The 25,533-nt window shown below is 41.0% G+C and overlaps 1 protein-coding gene across 2 annotated transcripts in view; it reads right to left on the bottom strand.

The window, feature by feature from the left end:
* Stim1 (stromal interaction molecule 1) overlaps positions 1-25,533 on the bottom strand; it is a 191,299-nt gene that overhangs the window by 30,588 nt on the left and 135,178 nt on the right. For both annotated transcript variants that reach the window (XM_038329554.2, XM_038329563.2), the window contains exons 3-5: positions 25,095-25,209; positions 5,469-5,580; positions 2,731-2,846 (exon numbers count right to left, since the gene is read on the bottom strand). In XM_038329554.2, coding sequence (XP_038185482.1) covers positions 2,731-2,846; positions 5,469-5,580; positions 25,095-25,209 — 343 coding nt within the window. The remainder of the gene's footprint in view (positions 1-2,730; positions 2,847-5,468; positions 5,581-25,094; positions 25,210-25,533) is intronic.

The following is a 25,533-nucleotide window of genomic DNA, read 5'->3' as shown; positions in this document are numbered from 1 at the left end:
TTCTGGAACTCACTTTGTAGACAAGGCCTGACACTCACAGAGATCCACCTGCCTCTGCCTCCCAAGTGCTGGGATTAAAGGTGTGCGCCACCACTACCAGGCCATAATGTTTTTTTAAAAGGTATTTATATTGTAGTGTGTATCAGCACTTCTTTCTCATGGTTGCAAACACTCACACTGAATGTATAGAAAACAATGTGTTAGTTCACATTATTTCCTCATTTGGCCTTAGACTTATGCTGTTATGAACAAGTGAATACATGTACTTGTTTGAGTACCTATTTCAATTTCTCTGGTTATATACTTATGTGTGTAATTGCTGGGCTGTGGTAACTCTTATGTCTAATTTTTAAGGAACCACCAGACTGTTTTTTCATAGTAACTGCATCACTTTACATTATCATCAACAAAGTTGAAGAGTTGCAACTTTTTCCTATTTATTTTCCATTTTTTAGAAACTATTATTAGGTGCTGGAAAGACAGCTCAGCAGTTAAAAGCACTTGCTATGCAATCAAGAGGGCCAGAGTTTGGATCATAGCACCCACATAACAAGCTAGGTATTCCAAAAATGCCAGTAACTAAAGCTCTGAAAGATCCAAGACCATCTTCTGGCATCTGCATGTGCACACCAGTGAACACATGTAAACACATACACACAAGATAACTAAATACATAAGCCAGTAAAAAAAATTTTAAAGTCTGAAAAGAAACCAAAAAGTCCAAACTTTCTTTTCTTTTACATACAGGTTCTCAATGTGTAGCATGGCTGGCCTGGAACCTGCTAAGTAGACCACACTGCCCTGAAACTCACAGAGATCCACCTGCCTCTGCCTCTGCCTCCTGGGTGCTGGAATTAAAGCTGCGTGCTACCACACCCAGCAGAAACTAATATTATTGCTATTGTTACAGCTATGCTATTCTAGATGGTATAAAATATTCTTAGCTATGATTCTTCTGCTTATCTCAGGGGCAGTTTTCTGACCCGTGACTGCCTTTAGTTTTGATCACACTCAGCATACAAGCTATATGAAATGGGCCTAGGAGAAAACTGTTCCCATTCATGTCGTAGTACCAGTCTAACGTCCTCCATGAAGACCACTCCTGCTGACTCTGATCGTCTAGACCTAACCTCGTGGAACCAGGATCCTCGTCCTTATATTAGCTGATCTTTCCATCTAGAGTACTTGTCTGTACTTTCTTCCTTTTGCTTTTATGAAGCAGAGTTGGGGTTTGATAAAGATATTTTAACATATACTTAAGTATAATTGTTAAGAAAGGCTCTCAGAAAAAAAAAGTAAAACACACCCAAGAACAGAGTTGTGGGCTTTTCAAAGAAGAGTTATGGCAAATAAGACATGCCCAAGTGTGAGTAATGGCCCTCATGGCAGATCTGCCTACAGTTTCTTTCCCACACATCTCAACCCTCACATACATAGGATTTCTACTACCCAACATTCTCCTAGCTCAGCCTCCTGTACAAGACTGGAGATGGACACCACCAAGCCCTGATAGAAATTTTGGTCTTTTTTGTTCTTTCTTGACTGTATTAAAATAAGAAAAGGATGGCAAGGCTAACTACTCTCACCAGTTAGAACTCCAGAGCTGAACTATTTAGTAAGTATGTACTGCTACATCAAAAGCCCTTTTAGCCTTTCCCAACTACCCATGGACACAAAGCTTTCAGCAATCAAGTCCCTTTCCTCTGTATAAACCCAGTGATGGCAGCTAACAGCTAACTGACATTTACTCTCTATGTGTTCCTTAACAGTTTTAGCCTTCCTTCTTTAGGTTGTTCCCTTCATTTACAATATCTTCTCTTGAAAAATCCATGGAATAAAGCTAGGCTCTCTCTGAAAGACAGAGATCATGTGCCACTTGTCCCAAACACTGTTTCTTTTCCTGGACCTAGTCTGGAGTCCACAGTCAGCATACTAGTAGAGAACAGTGGTTTCAGTGTGGCTCTGTGGAAGTGGAACCTAGGACCTCATGAGTGCTAGGCAAGCATTCTATCACCCAAGCTACATCCCCAGCCTGGAATGATGATGCTATTGTTATTATTTTGTTGACCTTCCCTGTCACCTGGGTACCCTGTCCTTTTAAGAGACAAGCCCCGCACACTTCCAACCTCCCCTACTCTCTTCCACTGAGGCAAGCAGATCCCCCATCTCCTCTCCAGCCTTCTCTCTCTTTTCCTGTCCCTCTTCTGAAGAGGTAACTACTGCCCCTCTCCCCTTTTACCCCTTTCTCCTTTCCTTCCCCCCCTTCCTTTTCCCCTCCATAACCCACTAAATAAACTCTATACCTCAACTCTCTCTCTGCACGGCTTATCTGTCTGTCTCCCACTCACCCTGGTCTCCCACCCACCAAGGGGACCTGCTGAGGCCGCTGGGGACCTGCCAGTGTCCTTCGTGGGACTGGTCCACCACCATGTGTTTATAAACAGTAACAGCTATTCCACTAGGAAATACTATGGTTGGTCCACCTAGGTCTTCCTATATAATCCTGCACAACACTAGCAAAAAGTAAATCTTTCTTTAAAATATGTAATGAGTGAGTAGATTAAATGTATAAATATGGGAGACTTAAACAAGAATGTTTCATATTTCCACACCAGTAGGATAATGAAGGTACTTTCCTGTAGGGTGCCTATGAGACCCAGAATTTCAGCCTAGTCACACCTAGGGATTTTAGGCTCTGTGCACAGCAGTAGACTTCTACACACGACTTACAGAGAGGAGGTCCAAAGAGCACAGTGTCCAAGGCCTTCAGCTGCAGCTTCTGCCTGTGGCTCCGATCTGTCATCTTCAGTACAGTCCCTGTCATGGTGGTGTTGGTTACAGCTAGCCTGTTAAGGTAAAAGAATAGGGATCAGGTTTGAGACATCAAAAATATTCATGACACATTCAGCTTTTGGTGATTGCTCTCCTCTGCACTCTAGAACACAGAGTCTGAACAAGTAAGATGTTTTGTTTGTTTGTGGTCTTTTAATGTAAATGAGTGTTTTGTCTACATGCATGTCTGTGTACCAGATGCAGGCAGTACCCACAGAGGCCAGAAGAAGGGCTCGTAAAACCCTGGAAACTGGCATTACAGATGGCTGGGCCACCAAGTGGGTGCTGGCAATTGAGCCTAGGTTCTCTGGAAAAGCAGAGCCATCTTTCCAGAATGAGTAAGTTGTCTCTAACAGGGAGCATTACTAAGAATTTGATCCCTTTCTATCACAGTCTCCTGAGGACTCTGCCCTAGAAGGACTAACAATCTGTGGCAACTCCCATACTTAATTACATATTTTTATGCTTCTTTTTATTTCTTATTTCTCCTTTTTCTTCTTGTTGTTGTTTTATGTATGTATGATATGTATGAGTATGGGCATGCATGTGCCACAGTGTGCATGTGATGTCTGAGAATAAATTACGGGAGTTGATTCTCTCCTTCCACATTGTTGTAGGGGGATTTCTCATTTCTCCCATGAGAAGTAATCCAGGCTACATAGTCCATGAATTTCCAAAAAAACATCCTGTCTCCACCTCCTATTTCACTGTGAAGTGCTGGGATTACAAATATGCACCACCACACCTTGTTTTTTCCTCTCTTTTTCTTTCTTCCTTCCTTCCTTCCTTCCTTCCTTCCTTCCTTCCTCCCTCCCTCCCTCCCTCCCTCCCCCCACTCTTGGTTTTGTGGTACTCAAGTGCATACCAGGCTTACACATCAGGTGTTTTACCAGCTGTGCATCTCACCAGTGATTTCTCTTGTGCTTCTGTTTTCAGAGATTATCTGGATTATTATTTATTAGTCCCTACATCTCATCACATAGAAATATGCTCTCCTGTCCAGTCCAGATCAAAACAACATGTTCAATGACCCACTGGTTCTTGGGCCTTCTAACCCACTGCTATTATATATAAACCTGCTTATGAACAAAACCAAGTTGGCCCTATTAGCAAGCATCTGAGTAATTGCAATACTGTTTACTCCTAATAAGATTAGTGTAGTTTTTTGACCTTTAACCACACTGATAATAAGACTTTGTCTTATTAAGATAATAAAAAGACTGGGCCGGGCGGTGGTGGCGCACGCCTTTAATCCCAGCACTCGGGAGGCAGAGGCAGGCGGATCTCTGTGAGTTCGAGACCAGCCTGGTCTACAAGAGCTAGTTCCAGGACAGGCTCTAGAAACTACAGGGAAACCCTGTCTCAAAAAACAAAAAACAAAATAAAAAAAAAGACTGAAGAAAAACTGGACTTCATCTTTTTTCTGCTGAAACACAGCAGGTATAGAAGGAAAGTAGTTTAAGATTAAAAAACAAAGGTGGAAACTGTGCCTGGGCTCCCTGAGGGCATATTTAACACTACACTACTCTGTGCCATTGGTTATCTTTTCCTCGGCTAGAAGAAAAGCTCCTGACATCACAGTGTGTGGTTTCTACTTCTGTCTGAGCATGAAGGAGTGGCAGCTACTATCACCTCTGAACTTAGAAGGCAATCAAGGGCACCTACAAGAGAGGTAATGGGGCACTATAAACAGTTGGTCAGGAGATCTGGCTTCTGGTCCTAAGCAATCTCACTTGTCTGATTACAAGGGGCTCGGTTCCTCCCCTAAGACCTCAATTTCCTTTTCTGTACATTTTTATTTTACTTATGTTACAAGGTCTCTATGCATCTTTGGCTGCCCTGGAACTCATTATGTCGACCAGAATGGCCTCCAATTCACAAAGATTCATCTGTTTCTGACTCTCTGAGTATTAGGGCTCTACCTGGTCTTCTGTGTAACTTATATAAAATGTGTGCTTTCTGAAAACCTGGGGGTCATTAAACCCCTCTTAAGGTCACTTCTACAAAATGGATTTTATATTATCACCATACTTCCTACAAGCTAATTCTCAGTGGCACCAATGAGCTATATTGCTATCTCCTTTTAAGTAATGAGAAGGAAAAAGGCATCCGTATTTACTAACACTGCCTAATAGTGTTCTGATGTTTTACATGTAACACTCATTGAGCTTTGAGTCCTCACTATAGACTTAGTAACTAAATCAATTCTCTTCCTAAAAAATTTGGTTGTTTGTGGATGGCAGTGGGGGGAGGCATGTTATATGGTGTATATGTGGAGATCAGAGAACAGCTTGTAGAGTCAGTTTTCCCTTTCCATGATGTGGGTCTCAGGGATTGAACCCAAGTCATAAGACTTAGAGGGAAGTCCATTGAGCATACCTGGTATGTACTAAGCACCCAATAAACAGAAGCCATTAGTATGAGTCTCAGGAGTGATAAGAATTATCACACAAGAGAACAAGTACAAAGTGGCCTTTCTCCTTTATATAGAAAACACACAACTGACATGAGAATAGCAGCTTTCACAGAATGTTGAGGATGAAGCCTTACTGAATTGTCCACAGCAATCTTAAGGCGGACCCATTCCCAGCCTGTTCCCTACTCCCTCAGGAGAAAAATCCAGCCCAGTTCCTAACCTTGGCATGGCATGGCCAGTAAGCTGCAACTTTCGGAAGGTCTCCTCATACTGAGGCAGCTCCACATACGTAATCAGCCACTGTATCACCTCATCCACGGTCCAGTTGTATACTGTGGAAAGACAAGAAAAAAACATTACCCCAGAAATTTCCTTGCTTTAGTTGTCCTTTTTCCTCCTGGTAACTGTTTGCTTTTGAGTATGAAAGCTGACAGCATTGAAGGAATTTATGATACTCTGAAGCACTGTGCCTTGACTTATACTTGCTATTGTGGTCACACTGACTTAAAACTTACCCATGTTTGTGTGCTTAACATTCCCTTGTTCATAACACATACCCATAAGTCTGAAAGGAGTAGGCACTATATGATCTACTAATATGAAACTCTAATACAATAAAACTATCAATGGTTGGTTTCAGCCAGAACTGACCAAGATAGAATAAAAAGCAATGTTTCAAGGAGAAAAAAACATTCTGTATTTTGAATGTGGTGATTATATAAATGCTAACATCTACCAAAATTCATGAAACTTTATATCTAAAATAAATATGTTACGGAGCATAGTGCCTCATTCCTATAATCCCAGTATACAGGAAGCTGAGGCAAGATGATCGTCATGAATTTCAAGCCAGTCTGGGCTAGACAGTAAGTATGAGGCTTGCCTAGACTACACAGATAAACCCTGTCTCAAAAAAAAAATAATACCTGTATCTTTTTTATGTCTCGATAAACTTAATTTAAAAGTATTTTTAAACTTGAGCATGTAGGAACACACCTATAATCCTAGCATTGGGGTAATCTGGGATAATGTTAGCACTGGGGATACTGAGAAAGAAAGATCATGAATTCCAGGCCATAATTAGCTACATATTAGCTACATAATGAATTTGAGGCTACCTCTATTTCAAAACAAAATAATATATATATTTGTAGAACTCATATATCCCAGGTTGGCCTTGCACTCAATGTGTAGCTGAGGATGACTGTGAACTTCTGATCTACTTCCTTCACCTCTCGAATGCTACAATTTCAGGTAAGTACAACCATACCTAGTTTATTTGGTGTTGGGCATCAAACATAGTACCTTGTGTATACTATGTAAGTACTCTACCAACTGAGCTACATCCTAGGCCAAAATAATGACTTTTTAAATTATAAATATTATCAGGACTGAGAACAACCATCCATCCAATTTGACCAAATATTCACAACGGCCCACATAATACCAAGCTTTCTAGAAGTTGTTTTCCAGTCCACAAACTTAATAGCATCAGTGAAGCATGGATTAAAAAAAATGGACAAAGGACTGTAGAGATGGTTCAGCAATTAAGAGCTCTTGTTCTTGCAGAAGACCCAGATTCAATTCACAGCACCCACATGGTAGTTAAAACTGTCCATAGTTCCACTTCTAGGATGTATAAGATACACAGATATACATGTGAAGAAAAGTCACTGAAATAAATCTAAAGAAAAAATTTAAAAAGAAATAGTTGAAGAATTATAATGAAACATAAGATAAAGGGAATAGTTGCCAAGGTGTTCGGGGTCAGATTTTGGTGAGGAGGCTGGGGTATGACTCAGTAGTAAAATATCTCCTTAGCAGATAAAAGTCCCAGGACTCAATCCCTCGATATAAGAAAATAAAACAAAAGATAGTAGGAGTTTATCTAAAATAATTCATAGGTATAGGAGTGGAAGGCACTTATATATAATGAAGTCAGATTCCAAGAAAACTCAAATTTGGATTTTGCTAGAATACAAAACTATGAGACAGCTATGATGGCTTATAATCCCAAGACACTGGGAGGCTGAGGTAGGAGAATTACTTCATAAGGCCAGCCAGGAGCTAACCTGTCATGGCAGATTCCTGTAAATCCCAGCAGTGGGAAGAGGAAGCAAGGAGGACGAGGATTCAAGCCATCCCCGGCTAGACAGTAAGCTCAAGAGCCAAAGGGGCTACTTTGAGACTCTACCGTCAAACAATCAAAGAAACAAAATTTTTAAAATAGAGTACATAATTTTTGGGACGCTGAACAGAAGAAAGTTGAAACCATGTCACAACAGTTCTGATGCCATGCTAGAGGCCATCTACTAGTATTAGACTTAGGATGGAGCCCATGCCTGGTCACTTAAGTGAGGTCCAGTCTCTTACAAGACAGGGAATAGTAATATTTCCACTTCTTATATCTATTTTGCACTTGACATAGAGCAAGTTGGGTACTTTACAGCTGTTCCCTTACTTAAATCTTCTATGCAGAATTGTACTGTCCAAGAGGCAGCCAGCAGTCACCAATGGCTATTTAAATTAAAATTTCTTAAAATTAGGTTAATAATTCAGTTCTTCAGTGGTCCTAGTCATCCCAGAAATGTCCAATAGCTATAAGTGATTAGTGGATACCATACTACACATCACAAATTGTACATTTTTCTATATTACAGAAAATTCTACTGTACAACACTGGTCAAGATATCTTTCTATACATAAGTTTAAATTCTATATACATTTTATTTTGAATATGTAAAAGAAAAAACAGAGGTAGGATATGGCTCAGCAGGTAAAGCATTTGCCACACAAACATGAGGACTTGAGTTTGAGTCCCCCAGAAACCACATAAATGGCAGGTGGGCATGGTGACCCACCTGTAATCCTAGCACCTGGAAGACAGAGACAAGGAAAGCTAGCTAATGAATCAGTGAGCTCTGTGCTTGTTTCTGAAATAAGATATACAGAAACAAAATTCTAAGATTTTCTCTTATTGACTCATAGGGGGCAGACTTGCATGTAGAGTCTACTGGTATCCTGATGAACTGATCCTGAAGTACAATATTAGTAATAATTACATTAATAGAAACCATCACTTATATAGTGTTTAAAAGAGCGTATCTTTTTTTTTTTTTGTTTTTTTGAGACAAGGTTTCTCTGTGTTGCCCTGGCTGTCCTAGAACTTGTTCTGTAGACCAGGCTGGCCTCGAACTCAGAGATCCATATGCCTCTGCCTCCTAAGTGCTGGGATTAAAAGTGTGCTCCAACACCACCTGGCTGCCACCTGTGCTTTATAAAGAGACCCGATCTTTAAAACAAGCAAACAAACGAACAAACAAAAAAAAAACCTCAGATATTCCTCTGGTAGTAGGCATAACCATACCTATAAATCTCACATAAACTACAGAGGCTGGCAATTTGGAATATGTCCCTTCATTCTCCTGCTTCCACTAAAATATGACTACCAGAAAGACAACCAGAAAGACATCTTGAATGAAACAAAGTTGAAGGCAAAGCTGATTCCATCCCAAAGCTGTCAGACATGCTGGAGCTCAGGATAAAAGTGGCGATGCTGGGTGGTTTTGAGAGTAGCTTAGGCGATCAGAGACATGGGAGGGAAAGGCGCTGGGAGAAGAAAGGAGGCAGGTATACTGAATGTGCTCCAAGACTGCTCCTAAAAGACAAGATGACAGACTTACACAAAGGGTGTCTAATCACGGCAGGTTAAATGTCTGGTTCCTAGTTGAGAATACATTGGAAGAAAAGAAAAATTAATTTCCAATACATACATTCAAACCTCAATGTTTGAAAAGGATAATGGAGTTGATGTTAATAAGAATACTGAGAAAAGTATAATGAATTAGCCATTACTACTAAAATGAAAATATATCCGAACCCATTAGCAACATATTAATTCACTATAGTCTGGAATATCTGGTAATGAAGGATAGGAAAGCGATACACATGAGGCAGACAGACAAGTGCCAGCCTGTACACTACAGAAATCAGCACAGTGCTGTGATTGTACCAAGGGATCTTGGCCTCGTCCAACACAAAGAAGCCTTTCTGCTTGGCATATAGAGTAGAAGGAAGGCACACCATTTTTATTGGTAGAAAAGCCTGAGGCCAGCGGTGCTTCAAGGGCCTTTTGTCTACTAAGAAGACGCCTTAACACAAGCCTAGGCATGGATTCTTGGCATGTTCTAATCAGCACTCTCCACAGACATGGAGACTAGCAAGAGTCACTCTAGACCAGTGGTTCTCAGCCTCTGAATCAGTGACATTTGGATGGGTTTATCTTTGTTGTAGGGACTGTGTTCTGCATTACTACAGGACATTTGACAACATCTCTGGCATGAACCCACTGCACGCCATCAGCACACTGCTGGCTGTTACAACAAAAATATCTTTCTTCCGGTACTGCGAAATTTGTCTCTGGAAAGACAAACTTGCCCCCTGCCCCCAAAGCTGAGAATTACTGTTTAAAATACTGTATTGAAGCAGAGGTTCTCTAAGAGGATCACTGTACCCCAATGATAGCTTCTGACTCCCTATACAGCTAAGCTACAGGGAAAAGAGATAATGGTTTCAACATCATGCCAAACCTCAAAGCAAAGTTTTGCTTGTTTGTTTTTAGTTCTATGTATTATTCAGTTACCTAGGCAGCAGTCCCATCTAGGCAGGACTTGCCAGAATGGTGTCATCCACGTAAAGTACTGTAATCTGAACAACATAAGCCATAATGAGCTGTATCCTATATGTTATCTGTATCTCAGATAGCAACTCTGAGTTCCAACAGGATTTCACTCACAGTCTATTGAGATACTAGGGGTATCTTATCCCTAAGACGCAAGTACCTAAAATTAAAGTCTTGTTCTACTTTTTCATTCTATGTGGTTTGTTGTTAGTGCCTTTGTTTTGTTTTGAGGGTGGGATCTCATTTAGGCATGGTAGATCCGCATACATTGCTATGAAGTAAAGGATGACTTTGAGATTCCCACTTCTTCATTGAGAGTGATGATAGGATTACAAGCACACACTACCAGGTTTCAGACCGTATTCCTCCATCCAAAAGAGAAGAAAATAGAAACTTTAGGCTAAGCTAGGGAAGAGGGCCACAGCAAGATAGGAGTGCTCACTATCAGTAGAGAGACTACGAATTCAGCAAGAAAAGCTTATAAGACATCAGATACAGATGACTGGCATATCCAAATCCCAGGAGTGACATCAGAGCAAGAGAATATCATAAAACCACAGACTTCATCAAAACCTGTCCATGTGGTCCCTAGAATACCAAAGATACCATCTATAGGAAAAATGATGAACAATACTACACAGAACAAGAAAAGTCATACTCTAGAGTCTTATAGACAGCTATCAAAAGAGATATACTTGCAGAATTATAGGGAGAAATCATTCTTTATTGAATATATATATAGCTGCCAGTAGGTTCTCATGTTCCAGTAGATGGCTCTAACCCATGTACACATAAAGGCAGCAAAAAATGGACTTAGTGGGTTATTAAAACAAAACAAACATGATGTTGAAAAATTGAGTGTTGGGAGGGACAGACAAGCTGGGAGGAGGACTAGATGAGATCATATTTCATTGTATGCATGTATAAAAATTCTCAAAAATATAGAAAAGTTTTAAAAGAGAGAGAGCATCTACAAGGGCGCTGTCATCTCCAATCTTTTCTTTGTTTTGGGGTATGTTCAGTTGCTTTGTTGATTTTGTTTTTTGAGACAAGAATACATGGAGCTTGTACTAGCTTCAAATTTGCTATGTAGCCAAGGTTGGCCTTGAACCTCCTGGTCCTCCCAGCCTCCATCTCCAGAATACCGGGATTACAGGCTTAGCCCTGACAGACTTGTATTATAAAATATATAATACAAATTTGAAGCTAAAGACCTTAATTTCCATCTTATTTGCCATGGACTAATTGGGATAAATCAAATTAATTGCTATAGCCTCAATTTCCCTTTCTGTAAAACATTCACTGTCACTCAATAAACATTTATTTTGTACTCTTCCAAGTTAGGCACTGGAAACGGAGAAGTAAGAAGAAGGAGATCCCTATTTCCAAGTACTGTCTGTAGCTTATAATCTAGCACTATCTATCTATAGTAATTGCTTGTACATACATTCATTTTTTAAAAAAGGAGTTCACTGGCTGGAGAGCTGATTCTATAACTAAAGAAACTTATTTTATTTATTTATTTATTCATTATGTATACAACATTCTGCCTCCATGTATGCCCACATGCCAAAAGAGGGCACCAGATCTTACTACAGATGGTTGTGAGCCAGCATGTGGTTGCTGGGAATTGAACTCACGACCTCTGGAAGAGCAACCAGTGCTCATAACCACTGAGCCATCACTCCAGCCCCCGGAAACTTATTAATATTACAGAGGACCCTGGTCCAGTTTGCACATGCATATCAGGGGGTTCACAACTGCAACTCCAGTTCCACATATGTAGTATACATAGACTCATGCAGGCACACATACACATACTAAATAAATAAATAAATAAATATTCATTTTTAAAAAACAGAGTGATCTGAATTCTGATAGACAGAGATTCAGATTGCACCAAAGAAAGAAATAAGAAGAGCAAGACCCAGAACTACAAGGTGTGGTTCATGCTTGGAGAACAGACTGCAGTCTGTCTGGAGTTCAAGGTCATGCATAAAGACAAGGAAATAAGAAGCTACTGAAGCCATAGGATAGGTGCTTGAAAGCAGGTTGTCTCCAATTCAAGAATAAGTCATGGGGATAATTATTTAACACCCCTACTTGCTAGATCACACTCTAGAACCTAGAAACACAGCAGAATACTAAAGTCACATTTCCCCTGGTGTTTATGATTCTGAGGGTAAACACAAAACAGGCAGTCTAACTGAGCCTATGAGATGGCATGGTGGGTAAAGACACCCAAAAACCTGTTAACAAGCCTGACAACCTGAGTTTCAATCCCTGGGACTTGCAAAGTGAAAGAAAAAAAGCAGCTCCTACAAATGGTCCTCTGACCTCCACACATTCACACACGAAAATCAGCCATCATTACAGCCCCAAGCCCTTAATTCTAGCAGAGGTAGGTGATCTCTGTGAGTTCAAGGTTAGCCTGGTCTATGTAGAAATTCCAAGCTAGCCAGGGCTACAGAGTAAGACCATGTCTTAAAAATAAATAAGTAATGTAACAAATGAAAAAGAAAAAACCACAATAAACACATGAAGTGGTAAAAAGTCCATTATTAAAATTTAGCAGTAAGAGGATAAAAGTAAAAAGAAAAATGTTTGTTATTGTTTATTTTTTGTTTTTTAAAAGAAGAAACAGCTTCTCTAGTGAGGTGACATTTCAGTACAAAATGAAGCTGTGAGTCATGCGGGTACTTGGGGTAAGGTCACATCAGCAGAAGGGACAATAAGTCTTACTCCTAGCACTTCAACTACAGCTATTCTCCAGAGATGAGCCAAGGCTGATAGTAGGTCTCAGCCAATCTTTTCTCTTGCCAGGAAAAGAATAAGCAATACGAAATAAGCTCCTGAGTCAGTATCTCTCTCATATAATGAACTTGTGGCACCTCTAGACGAAGCCCTCATCTACTTCTGTGGTTTCAAACCCATGTCCCAAGAGAATTATGTCTACTAGGAAAGTTGCCAAAACCTTTGGGTCTCCTTCACACAGCTATTAGTGAATTAGCTGGTCACTTGATCAGCCTCAGTCAGTCATTTGGGCTGTCAGTCAAACAGCAGTTACAAATGTGGGCTCTATAATCTTGTGCCTTGAACCAAACATCACTTATTAAGTGTAAGACCATGAACAAACTGCTAAAAGTTTCTTCATCTCATTTTTGCTACTTAGAAATGGTGATAAGCAGAGCTCTCACAAGGGTATAGTGAAGATACGAGGACCGTTCCTTCCTATAGTAAGTTCTAAAGAAATAGCAGCTAGCCAACCACCTATGGCGGCACACACCTGGGTTCCAGCAACTAGGGAGGTAAGGCAGGGGCGGTAGGGGTATTTAAGCCCAGCCTCGGCTACATTTTCTATCACCACTATTCACTGATTCATTCAGTCACAAGTTCATTAGTGTATTTACTGTAGAAGGCGGTGGGTATGTTACCAGCACAGAGACAACTCTTCATGAGCGCTAGCCTTAAAAGTTCTCTCAGAAAGAGGAAGAAAAAATTCACTGAAGTGGCAGGTGAGTAAGTGATTAAGGACACTAGCTGCTCTTCTAAAGGAACTAGGTTCATTCTCAGCACTCAATGGCAGCTCACAACCATCTCTAACTCCAGTTCCACTTCTGGAGATCTCTTCTGTCCTCTGTGGGTACCAGGCATACACATGGTGCATAGCTATACATGCAAGCAAAGCACCCATATAAAATAAAAATAGTAATTTTAAAATTAATTGACCAATAGCTGAGGGTTTTTTTGTTTTTGTTTTGTTTTGTTTTGCTTATTCTAAATATGAGCAAACTATAGCAGTTACAAAATTCTCCCAAAGTAGCTCTACTTAAATGGAGTGTAGCCTGGAAAATGGGTTGCCTGAGATGCTCCCTCCCCACTACCTGGGAATCTTAATTTCCCAGTATGATGTCAATATCAAATTCTGAACATCACTGTAAAAAATAATCTGGGCCTTGGGTGTAGGCGTCATGACAGGCCCACTTCTGCCTAGGTTACTGTGTGACACTCTCCTGGTCTATTAAAACCCCAAAAGGACACATTCTTAAAGGCCATATGCAGTGCTACAACAAAGCCCAGAGAAAGCAGGTGAGAGAAACACTGGGCACACAAGGGCAGAGAAATCAGCTGTGAAATGTGAAACTGTAAAAGGGAACAATGGCAGAGGAGGGACAAACTTTTGACTTCTTTCCTAGTTGGGCTGAGTACCAGTACTAAGTGTTAGAGTGGGGATCATTAGAAGATGCTGACCTCAAGCAAACTGATAGGAAACAGGCAGGGGAACAGACTGTAATTAGTATGTTAAGTGTTATATGAGATAAACCTAGAGGCTATGAGACACAGCACCCATTATCTAGACTGTGATTTTCAGGAAAGATTCCAAAAGGAGATATTTAAATTGAATGTTTAATTGCTTTTGTTTTGTTTGTTTGAGGCAGGGTCTGAGGTAGTCAAAAGGTAGCCTCAACTCTCTATGTAGTCAAGGATGATCCTGAACTCCTGACTCTTCTGCCCCCATCCCTAGGTGCTGATATTACAGGAGCATGTCATTATACCTGGTTCACACAGTCCATGCTGAGAACAGAACCCAGGGTTTCATGTATGCTAGGGCTCATATACTACTCTTTGAGACCACTCCCTTTCTTTAAGACAGGGTCTCTCTATGTAGTCTTGGCTGTCCTGGAGCTCACTATGGACCAGGATGGCCTTGAACTCACAGAGATCCTCCTGCATTTTGCATTTGTCTCCTGAGTGCTGGCTGGGCTTTTGTTTTTTTGTTTTTTGGCTTTCGTTTTTCCATGTCAGGGTTTTTCTGTGTAGCCCTGACTGTCCTAAAACTCACTCTGTAGACCAAAGCTGGCCTCAAATTCGAGATCTTTCTGCCTCTGCCACCCGAGTGCTGGGATTAAAAGCATGCATCACCACCAGCTGCACCTCCCCTCTTATTTATTTATTTATTTATTTATTTATTTATTACGTATACGATATTTGGTCTGCGTGTATGCCTGAAGGCCAGAAGAGGGCACCAGATCTCATTACAGATGGTTGTGAGCCACCATGTGGTTGCTGGGAATTGAACTCAGGACATTTGGAAGAGCAGGCAATGCTCTTAACCGCTGAGCCCATCTCTCCAGCCCCCTCTTTTTTTATGGTGAAAAAGTGTATATTTAGAATTAGCCGGCTGGGCTTAGTTTAGATGATTCCAATTTTGTTGGCAACATCCAGAGCATCATAATCAGGAGCCAACCGGACATATGCCTTCTTCTCTCTGTCGGGCCTTATGAGGGTGTTGACTTTGGCCACATGGATGTCGTAGAGTTTCTTCACAATCCTGTTTGATCTGGTGCTTGTTGGCCTTGATGTCCACAATGAACACAGGTGTGTTGTTGTCTTCTATCTTCTTCATGGCTGACTCGGTGGTCAGGGGGAATTTGATGATGGTATAGTGGTCAAGCTTGTTCCTCCTGGGCGCGCTCTTCCAGGGGTATTTAGGCTGCCTTCGTAGCCGCAGGGTCTTGGGCTGCCGAAAGGTGGGTGATGTGCGAATCTTCTTCTTTTTTGGGCTGTGGACGCCTTTCAGCACTGCCTTCTTGGCTTTCAAGGCCTTTGCTTTAGCTTCGGCTTTGGAAGGGGCAGGAGCTTCCTTCTTTGCTTTCGGCGCCAATGGACCTAAGAAACAAGCTGGTGTGGCCATCTAATTTCTAACAAAATTGACTTCAAACTAAAATCAATCAGAAGAGATGGAGATGGACGTTTTATACTCATAACAGGAATAATTCATTAGGATGAAGTCTCCCCTCGTTTTTAAAGAAAGAATCTCACTATGAAGTCCAGGCTGGCTTCAAATTCAAGGCAATTTTCCTTCTTCAGTGTTCTAAGTACTGGCATTATAGGTGTAAAACATACCTGTCTAGTATGTATTGTTAATTTAAAAACATAAATCAAAGTCTGGGATATAGCTCAATGTGAAGAGCACCTGACTAGCACATCCCACGCTGGGCCTAACCCTCAGTACTACAAAAATAAATAAAATAAAACGAAAAACAGACAGGAGAAGATACACTAACAAGAAAAACAAAAACAAAAACAAAACAACCCTATACCTAAAAGTAGTAGAACCTGTAGGTGTGGCCTAGCAGAACAAAGTTTGGTCATGTGTGACATACAGGTACTAGAAGCCCAGATCACAAACCACACTCTCTCTCTGCTTCCTGGGCAGGAAATGAACAGTTTCCCTGTCAGGCACGCTCTGCCTGCTGGCTCTGCCTTACCACCTGCAAAAGGCAACAAGACTTCTAAAACTGAGAGCCACATAAAAAATTCCCCCCTTTTGAGGAAAAAGAGCTACATTAGCACCAAACAAACTTTAGAGAAAAGAATATTATACGAGGGCTGGAGAGATGGCTCTGTGGTTAAGAGCACTGGCTGCTCTTCCAGAGGTCCTGAGTTCAATTCCCAGCAACCACAACCATCTGTAATGAGATCTGGCGCCCTCCTCTGGATGTGGGCAAAATGGAGGAAGAATGTCGCATACAAAATAAATAAATAAATAAATAAATAAATAAATAAATAAATAAGATTTTTTTTTTAAAAAAAAAAAAAGAATATTATACGAATTAAAGAATGCTGTTTCATAATGATAAAGGGTCAATTAATCAAGAAGACAATGATAACTGTAATCTTTATGGACCCAGTTACAGAGCTTCAAAAGACACAAAGCTGACTACAAAAAAAAACAAGCAAAGCCATAATTACAACTAGAAACATACGTGTTCCTTTCTCAGTAAATGATAGAGCAAGCACCCAGAAAGTCAACAACAAAAGGTAAATTAAACTTAATATCATCAAACCAATGACTTGGTTGGCACTAAACACTACCCCACAGAATACTGGGGCCAATGAGCATGTACACATAGAATAGAGTATATGCTAGGACATAAGAAGAAGAATAGTTTATAAACTGTGAAGGTTTCAACTGGACGTGATGGTCTGCAACTGTAATGTTAGCACAGGAAAATGGAGGCAGGAGAGTCATGAGTTTGAGGACCCTGTTATACAGAAAGTTCACAGCCAGATAACACCTGTAATCACAGCACTCAAAGGCAGAGACCGAAAGGACTGCTACAAGGTTTCTGTGGAACAGTCTGTAACACACAGTGAATTCTGAGCCACACTGAGACACTGCCTCATTGAATAGTGTGGAAAAATGACTGAGGAACACTCACAATGTCAGTCTCAGGCCTCTACACACTTGTGTACATACCCACATACATGCATTCATATACAGGCAAGCACACATACACATCATGCACAAAAACATATGTGGGAAAAAAGAGGATGAAGAAGAAAGCGCTCTGGGGCTGGAGAGATGGCTCAGTGGTTAAGAGCACTGCCTGATTTTTTAATTGGGTTAACTGGCATTTTACAGTCTAGTGTCTTGAGTTCCTTATATATTTTAGAGATCAGACCTTTGTCAGTTGCAGGTTGGTGAAGATCTTTCCCAGTCAGTAGGCTGCCTTTGTGTCTTAGTGACAATGTCCTTTGCTTTACAGAAGCTGCTCAGCTTCAGGAGGTCCCATTTATTCAATGTTGCCCTTAATGTCTGTGCAGCTGGGGTTATGCATAGGAAACGGTTCCCTGTGCCCATTTGTTGTAGAGTACTTCCCACTTTCTCCTCTATCAAGCTCAATGTGTTCAGATTAATATTGAGGTCTTTATCCATTGTTTTCTGTTTTTTTGTGTTTTTTTCTTTTTTTTTCTTTTCTTTTTCTCTCATTTTTTATTCAAGATTTCCATCTCCTCCCCTCCTCCTCCCCCTTCCCTCCCCTCCCTTCCACTCATACCCCCACTCCACCCCTCTCCAAAGACAAAGAGCCATCAGGGTTCCCTTCACTATGTTAAGTCCAAGGTCCTCCCAGCTCCCCCTAAGTCCAGAAAGGTGAGCAACCAAACTGACAAGGCTCACAGTGAGCCTGTCCATGCTGTAGAGTTCATGTTCATTGCCATTGTCCTTAGTTTCTCAGTCCTCCTCCACCATCAGCCACATTCAGAGAGTCCGGTTCGGTCCCCTGTTCCATCAGTCCCATTCCAACTGGACTTGGTGGTCTCTCGTTAGATCTGTCCCACCGTCTCAATGAATTATATATCTTAGTTAAGGGAGCCATTCTAGGGTTGGCAGAGACTTGACTCTAGAGGGGTTCCCAGGTATCCAGGAAGACGCCCCCAGCTAGTTCCTTGGGCAGCTGAGGAGAGGGTGCCAGAAATGTCCAGATCCTATTGTCATACTCATGAATATCTTGCATATCACCATAGAACCTTCACCTGGCATTGGATGGAGAAAATGACAGAGCCCCACATAGGAGCACCAGACTGAGCTCTCAAGGTCCTGATGAGGAGCAAAAGGAGGGAGATCATGAGCAAGGAAGCCAGGACCGCGAGGAGTGCTTTTACTCTTTAATCCATTTGGACTTGAGTTTTGTGCATGGTGATAGATATGGATCTACTTTCATTCTTCTACAGGTTGACATCCAGTTATGCCAGCACCATTTGTTGAAGATTGCCCTCTTTCTTCCATTGTGTACTTTTGGCTCCTTTATCAAAAATCAGGTGTTCATAGGTTTGTGGTTTAAGATCCGGGTCTTCTATACGATTCCATTGGCCAACTTCTCTGTTTTTATGCTAATACCAAGCTGTTTTCAATACTGTAGCTCTGTAACAGAGTTTGAAGTCAGGGATGGTAATGCCTCCAGAAGTACCTTTATTGTATAAGATTTTTTTGGCTATCCTGGGTTTCTTGTTTTTCCATATAAAGTTGATTATTGTCCTCTCAATCTCTGTGAAGAATTTTAATGGGACCTTGATTGGGATTGCATTGAATCTATAGATTGCTTTTGGTAGAATTGCCATTTTTACTATGTTGATCCTCCCAACCCACGAGCAGGGGAGATCCTTCCATTTTCTGGTATCCTCTTCAATTTCTTTCTTCAAAAACTTAAAGTTCTTGTCAAATAAATCCTTCACTTCCTTGGTTAGAGTTACTCCCAGATATCTTATGCTATTTGTGGCTATTGTAAAAGGTGATACTTCTCTGATTTCCCTCTCTGCTTCCTTATCCTTCGTGTATAGGAGGGCGAGCAGAAGGAGAGAGAACATGAAAAAGAAAGTCAGAACCGTGAGGGAACCTCCACCTGGCGATAGATGAAGAAAATGACTGAGCCCCACATTGGAGCACTGGACTGAGCTCCCAAGGTCTTTATGAGGAGCAGAAGGAGAGAGAACATGAGAAAGAAAGTCAGGAACGTGAGAGGTGCGTTCACTCATGGAGACAGTGGGACAGAACTAATGGGAGATCACCAACTCCAGTTGGAATGGGACTGATGGATCATGCGACCAAACCCGTCTCTCTGAATGTGGCCAACAGTGGGGGCTGACTGAGAAGCAAAGGACAATGGCGCTGGGCTCTGATTCTTCTGTATGGACGGGCTCTGTGGGAGCCTTCTCAGCTTGGTCGATCACCTTCCTGGACCTGGGGGGAGTTGGGAGGACCTTGGTCTTAACATAGAGTAGGGAACCCTGATGGCTCCTTGGCCTGGAGAGGGAGGGAGGGGAGGTATGGGTAGAGGGGAGGGGAGGAAAGGGGGAGGAGGAGGGGAGGGAAGGGGGAGGAGGAGGGGAGGAGATGGAAATTTTTAAATATAAAAAAATAAACCATGAAAAAAAAAGAGCACTGCCTGTTCTTTTGAAGGTCCTGAGTTCAATTCCCAGCAACCACGTGGTGGCTCACAACCATCAGTAATGATATCTGGTGCCCTCTTCAGGCCTACAAGCATATATGCATGTAGAACACGGTATACATGTATACATACATACATACATACACACATACATACATACATCTTTTAAAAAGAAGAAGAACAAAGTGCTCAAATCAGTGATTTCAGTCTTCATATTTAAAAGCTGGGGGGGTATTTCACAGTCACAGGGCATGGTGACTTATTCCTACAAGCCCAGCACTTACTCAGGAGGGGAAGGCAGAAGGATCAGGAGGTTTCTTTCTTTCTTTCTTTCTTTCTTTCTTTCTTTCTTTCTTCCTTCCTTCCTTCCTTCCTTCCTTCCTTCCTTTCTTTCTTTCTTTTTGTTTTTTGTTGTTTTTGAGACAGGGTTTCTCTGTAGCTTTGGAGCCTGTCCTGGAACTAGCTCTTGTAGACCAGGTTGGCCTTGAACTCACAGAGATCTGACTGCCTCTGCCTCCTAAGTGCTGGGATTAAAGGTGTGTGCCACTACTGCCCAGGGCGGGATGCTATTAAAAAAAAAAAAAAACAGACCTAAGATTTAAAAGATACTCCACCAAAAACAGATGACAACTTATATGTATGAAAAGATGCCCAGTATCATTAATTATTAAGCGAACCACAAACTAACACCAAAATAAGAAACCACTACACTATGCTAAAATTGAACAAACTGATTATAACAAATATTTACAATGAGATGGGGGAACTCAGAGTCCCATACACTGCTAATGGGAATATGGAACAGCACAGTGACCTTGAAAAACACTAATCATTTCTTGATACCTCCCATATGATCTAGTTATTCCAGCCTAGGTATTTTCCTAAGACAGAGAAAATGCATGTGACTCATATTTAAATGGTCACTGCAGCTTTATTTGTAATAAACAGAAACTAGATGTATCTCAAGTGTCTTAACAAGACGTAAATGGATTAAAAAAAACAATTGAAGTACATCTCTTCATTGTGTTAATACTCAGGAATAAAAAAGATGAGCTATTTATACATGTAAAATATGAATCCCCAAATAATTATGTGAAATGCAAGAGACTATATTTTAAAGGGTATATATTATATAATTCTACTTAGACCAAACTCTAGAAAATGTGAACTAAACTCAGCAGGAGGTTCTTCAGTAGTTATCTAGGAAGGTGCTCTCAGAGTGGATAGGAAGTGATGGCCACAGGCAGCCTTTGCTGTGCAGTGGCTCCACAATGTATGCACATGCCAAAACAGAATACAATGAACTTCAAATGTTTACAGCTTATGCCAATGACACCTCAGTAACTCATATGAAAAAGCTGCTAAAATCCCGCTATGGTAGTAGCACAGGAGATGTACATAAGATATCAGAGAGAAAGAATCTTAGGCTTGGTGACAGACTGGAATGTACAGTTTCCTATTACAAAGGGATGGAAGTAAGACCGTTTATCTTCTAGTATATATTTAAAATAAAACACAAAATTACTGTGCTAAAATTAGATCACAAGAATTTTGGTGCAATTGTCAGAAAGAGAAATTATCCAGAGGTTTCAGAGACTAGCTTAGGGGTAGGTAACGCGCTCAGGCCTGGGCTTGAGCTCCAGCTCCTGAAAGCAGCAGAGTCGCGAGCACCAGGTGCCACATGCTTGTGATCCCAGGATTTGGGAGACAGAAAAGCAGGAGGATTTTTTTGTTCAAAGTTAGCCTTAGTCACTTGAGGTGCAGCCTCAAGAAAGGAGAGGAAGAGGGGAATAAATGAATTTTCTTTTTCTCTCAAAATGTGGTAACAACAGAAAGGGGAGAGGAAGAAGAAGCTGCATGAGCAGCAGAAAACGCAAATGGCCTGGGGATGCCCCCGCTTTATAATGATGTCAGTCAGAAGTGAGAGTAGGCTTGTTAGGAACCATGGTCTTAATTTGTGAAATCTGAAGTAACTCCCAAGTAGTTAGTAAAAGAATTATATTACATTATCCCACTTAATCTCTTTGCCTCATTTTCCATATCTGAAAATAGAGATAACACATAACCATAATAACTATACATCATAAGGTTATTGTGAGAAATGAATGATCATGAGAAAAATACTCAGATTGGTGCTTAGCATGTATGAAGTACTAAAAAAGTATCAGAGTAGTCTCTGAGTTTCTGTTTTTTATTATTATTAAAACCAGAGCTAGTTAAAGTACGGTTAGCAAAGTTTTCTGCTAAGATCTAAATAACACAGGAAAAACGAAAAAACAAATCTGGTTTCCAACATGAATCAGAAAATGTTAACAACAATAATCATAAAAAGGAATGGCATAAGCCTGCTGATTCTCTGAACATCAATGACTGGAGCTGACACCGACACCAGCTCCACTCAGGGCTGCCAAAGTGAACTCGTGCCACAACACGACAAGCTTTTGGTAGCTCTGGAACCTGTACCTCTAGAGAGAATAGGTGCCTTTTTCTGAATAATGAGGCAAATTATTAGACACAAGGAGGGTCTTACTTGTCTATCAAACCACACGGTAAACCAATCCTTAAAAGGTGTATGTATATGACTTCTCGGCAGTGAGGTACTCTGCCGTACGTTAGTGTTTTACTACTAAGGGTAAATGAGTCCCAGTACCTTCTAAAAAACTTACTTCATTGTCTTCCATGTTCCTGTAATTCAAAATACACTGGAAGTGTTCCAAATTGTTGCTAAGTCCAGAAATAAAGTAATTACCAGAAAATTGTGGGGTTGTTTTCTAGTATTATGATTCAAACCTCTATTTCTGCCTTCCCTTTGGTCACTTTCCTTTCTTAGTTACTTGTTTTTGAGCTTGTAAAAAAAGCCAAGATTATGTTTCTTGTCTCTTGCATTCTAAGTTTGTACTTATAAAACCTACTCTTAAAAACAAGGCTCCTTATCATCATGTTATTAGAGAAGAAAATCAAAATTAAACAGAACTAATGGAAGATTTTTCCTGCCAATGCTAATACATCTCCACAGCTCATGCCCTAGATTCAGATCTCATCAGCAGACAGCCCGAATTGCTCAGGAGCTGTAAAGACACATGAGCAGGGTGTGGAGCTTAGGGGTGGGGTCTTTGCTTCTGAAGACTTCTAGGAGGATTTCTCCTCCATGTTTCTTTACATGCTTGCTCTAAACTGATAAAACAGTTAAGTAGCAGCAACCCCAATTCACCCCACTGCAGAATAAGGATTAGACTCCATTCCCTGCTGCAAATCTAATGAATCTAATACTCTCTGCCTATATACACATGTTCCTTCTCGGGTATAAAATTCTACAGTCCTAGGTAAAAATTTGAATACAAATAAAAATAGCCTCGTTCTATTAAAAGTAGTGTTTTTTGCCATCAGATGATGAGGATATGCATTGGTCTACAAGGGTCAGAGGATTTACATCTAGTTCTGGCTCTTCTAAATGCATGACAGTAAACACATGATTTTATAAGCCCAGTCCTAAGTTTCCTCATCTAAAAACCAGAAAAATTACAAACAGTGTCAGGTTCCTATAGTTGCAACAGCTTAAGAGGCTAAGAAAGGAAGATCCAAGAGTCTGTGGCCAGTATGAGCAACACAGGGAGACAATCTCAAAATTCTGAACCCATGGGTCAATCAAGTTTCTTTTTTTTTAAAGATTTATGAATTTTATGTGTATGAGTGCTCCATCTGCATATATGTCTGCACACCAGAAAAGGGCACCAGATCTCATTACAGATGGTTGTAAGCCACCATGTGGTTGCTGGGAATTGAACTTGGGACCAGTGCTCTTAACCTCTGAGCCATCTCTCCAGCCCCAAGTTTAACCTTTCTTAACACCTTGTATTAGTCAGGTGGTTTTTGTTTTTGTGTTTTTACTTTTTGTTGTTGTTGTTGTTGTTGTTTTGTTTTGTTTTTGGTCAACTTGGCACAAGCTAAGGAAACCTCAAAGGAGAAAATGTCTCCATTAGATCAACCTGTAGGTAAGTTTGTGAGGCATTTTTTAATTAATGGTTGATATGGGAGAGCACAGGCTGCTCATGGTGGTGTCACCCCAGGGCACCAGGTGTTCCTGAATGATTTAAGAAAGCGGGCTGAACAAGCCATGAAAGGCAAATCAGTAAGCAGCTTCCTTTATGGTCTCTGCCTCAAGGTTCCTGACTTGAGTTTCTGCCTTGGCTTCTCCCTATAAATGGACTGTAAGTTATAAGTCAAATGAACCCTTTCCTCCCTAAGCTTTGACCACAGCAAAGGAACTAGGACACATATGTTCTACAAGATGTTGGGAAAAGACTGTGGCCAATCTTTTTTTTATCTATCTGTCTGTCTATCTATCTAAAAATCTATCTATTTTAGCAACTAGGTTTCATAGATCCAAGGCTACCCATGAACTTAGTGAGGATATTCATGAATTTCTGATCCTGCTGCTTCTCCTTCCCAAGAGCTGAGATTATATACGTGAACCACCACAGCTGATTTATCCAGTGGTGGGGAGCAAATTCGGGGCGTTGTGCGTGTGAAGCAAGCTTTCCACCAACTGAACTACATGCCAAGTCACTGCTTCCATTGTTGTTGAGATCCAAAAACACTCCACAGAGATAAATAAAGCTAAAAACCTGCTATCTTCTTCCCTGTCAAGTTTCATAAAACTAAACATACTCTTTCCCTCAAATTTCACAATAAAATTCTCTAGAGGGGAAAAAAACAAGGTGGTCATGGTTTAGGAGCTTTATTAATAGAAAGATCTACAATTTTCACTGAGAAATTCAACATGAGTCAGTACTGTGCCCACTGAAGCATTTAATTAGGCAGGGCTAGCACATGCCCAGAGTCCAGAGCTCAGAAGTTGGCAATGCAATTAAGCTCTGTATGAATCAAACCACACTTGGGAGTGAGTCTGTGACCAATTCAGGGACTTAAGAAAGATATTATAAAAAAGTTTACAAAAAGGAAATCTAGATCAAAAAGAGGCTGAAAATGTTTTATTCAAGGATGAAGAACTATTCAGGATTTTTTCGGGGGGGGGGGGGGCTAGAATTAGGAATGGACCTGTCTTTACTGTTGCTCAACCTCTGAATCACCTGGACCCAGAAGAGGTGGGGCTCAGCAGGGAGCAGAGAACAGCAAGCTTCTTTTCTCTGGAGATGATGTGACCAGCTAGCAGACTTCTATGGGGGCAGTGTAAGGACAGACGATGAGTTAGGCTGGAGTTCAAGACATCCTGATGAAGGACAACTTCAAATCTCTGTCCCAGCAAAATGGCCATAACTCAATCTTGCCACATGACTGTACACAGAATGATTTCAGCAATTCACACCTTGTTAAGCATTTTTTGTCCATGTCCTTTAAGGTCAGGTACCCACTCATCTCCTCTCTTTTCTAACCTCTGACAACTAGGGCTGACAGCCAGGCTGCCCGTTACCTTCAGATGCCTTCCACGCCTTCCACAGGTCCTCCACGCTGATAAGCTTATCCTCACCATGGAAGGTGCTGTGCTTCACTGTTGGATCATGGTAATTGAGGTCTTCCCTTAGAAACTGCAACAGAAAAGCATACACGTTACAGGAAATACTTGTGAACCAGCCCACCAGGATCTCCACATAAGTCATCTGTCTCCAGCTATACACCTTCCCAATGCATTACTTATGAACTTCAGTCATGTAACATTTTTTTGTAACTTTCTTTTTATTTATTCTTTGTGCCTTTCACATCATGCCTCCTGATCCCACCCATCTCCCTTCCCCCCCCACCCCCCACAAAAAGCAAAAACAAAATAAAAGTTAAGAGAAAAAGGAAAAAGAAAAAGGAAGGAAAAATCTTGTCATGGGAGCTTCAGTGTGACACCCCGAGTACCAAACAGT

The sequence above is a fragment of the Arvicola amphibius genome, chromosome 1 (assembly GCF_903992535.2).
Source record: "Arvicola amphibius chromosome 1, mArvAmp1.2, whole genome shotgun sequence".
In the NCBI taxonomy this organism is placed as follows: domain Eukaryota; kingdom Metazoa; phylum Chordata; class Mammalia; order Rodentia; family Cricetidae; genus Arvicola; species Arvicola amphibius.
This window is presented reverse-complemented; position numbering and strand designations above follow the sequence as displayed.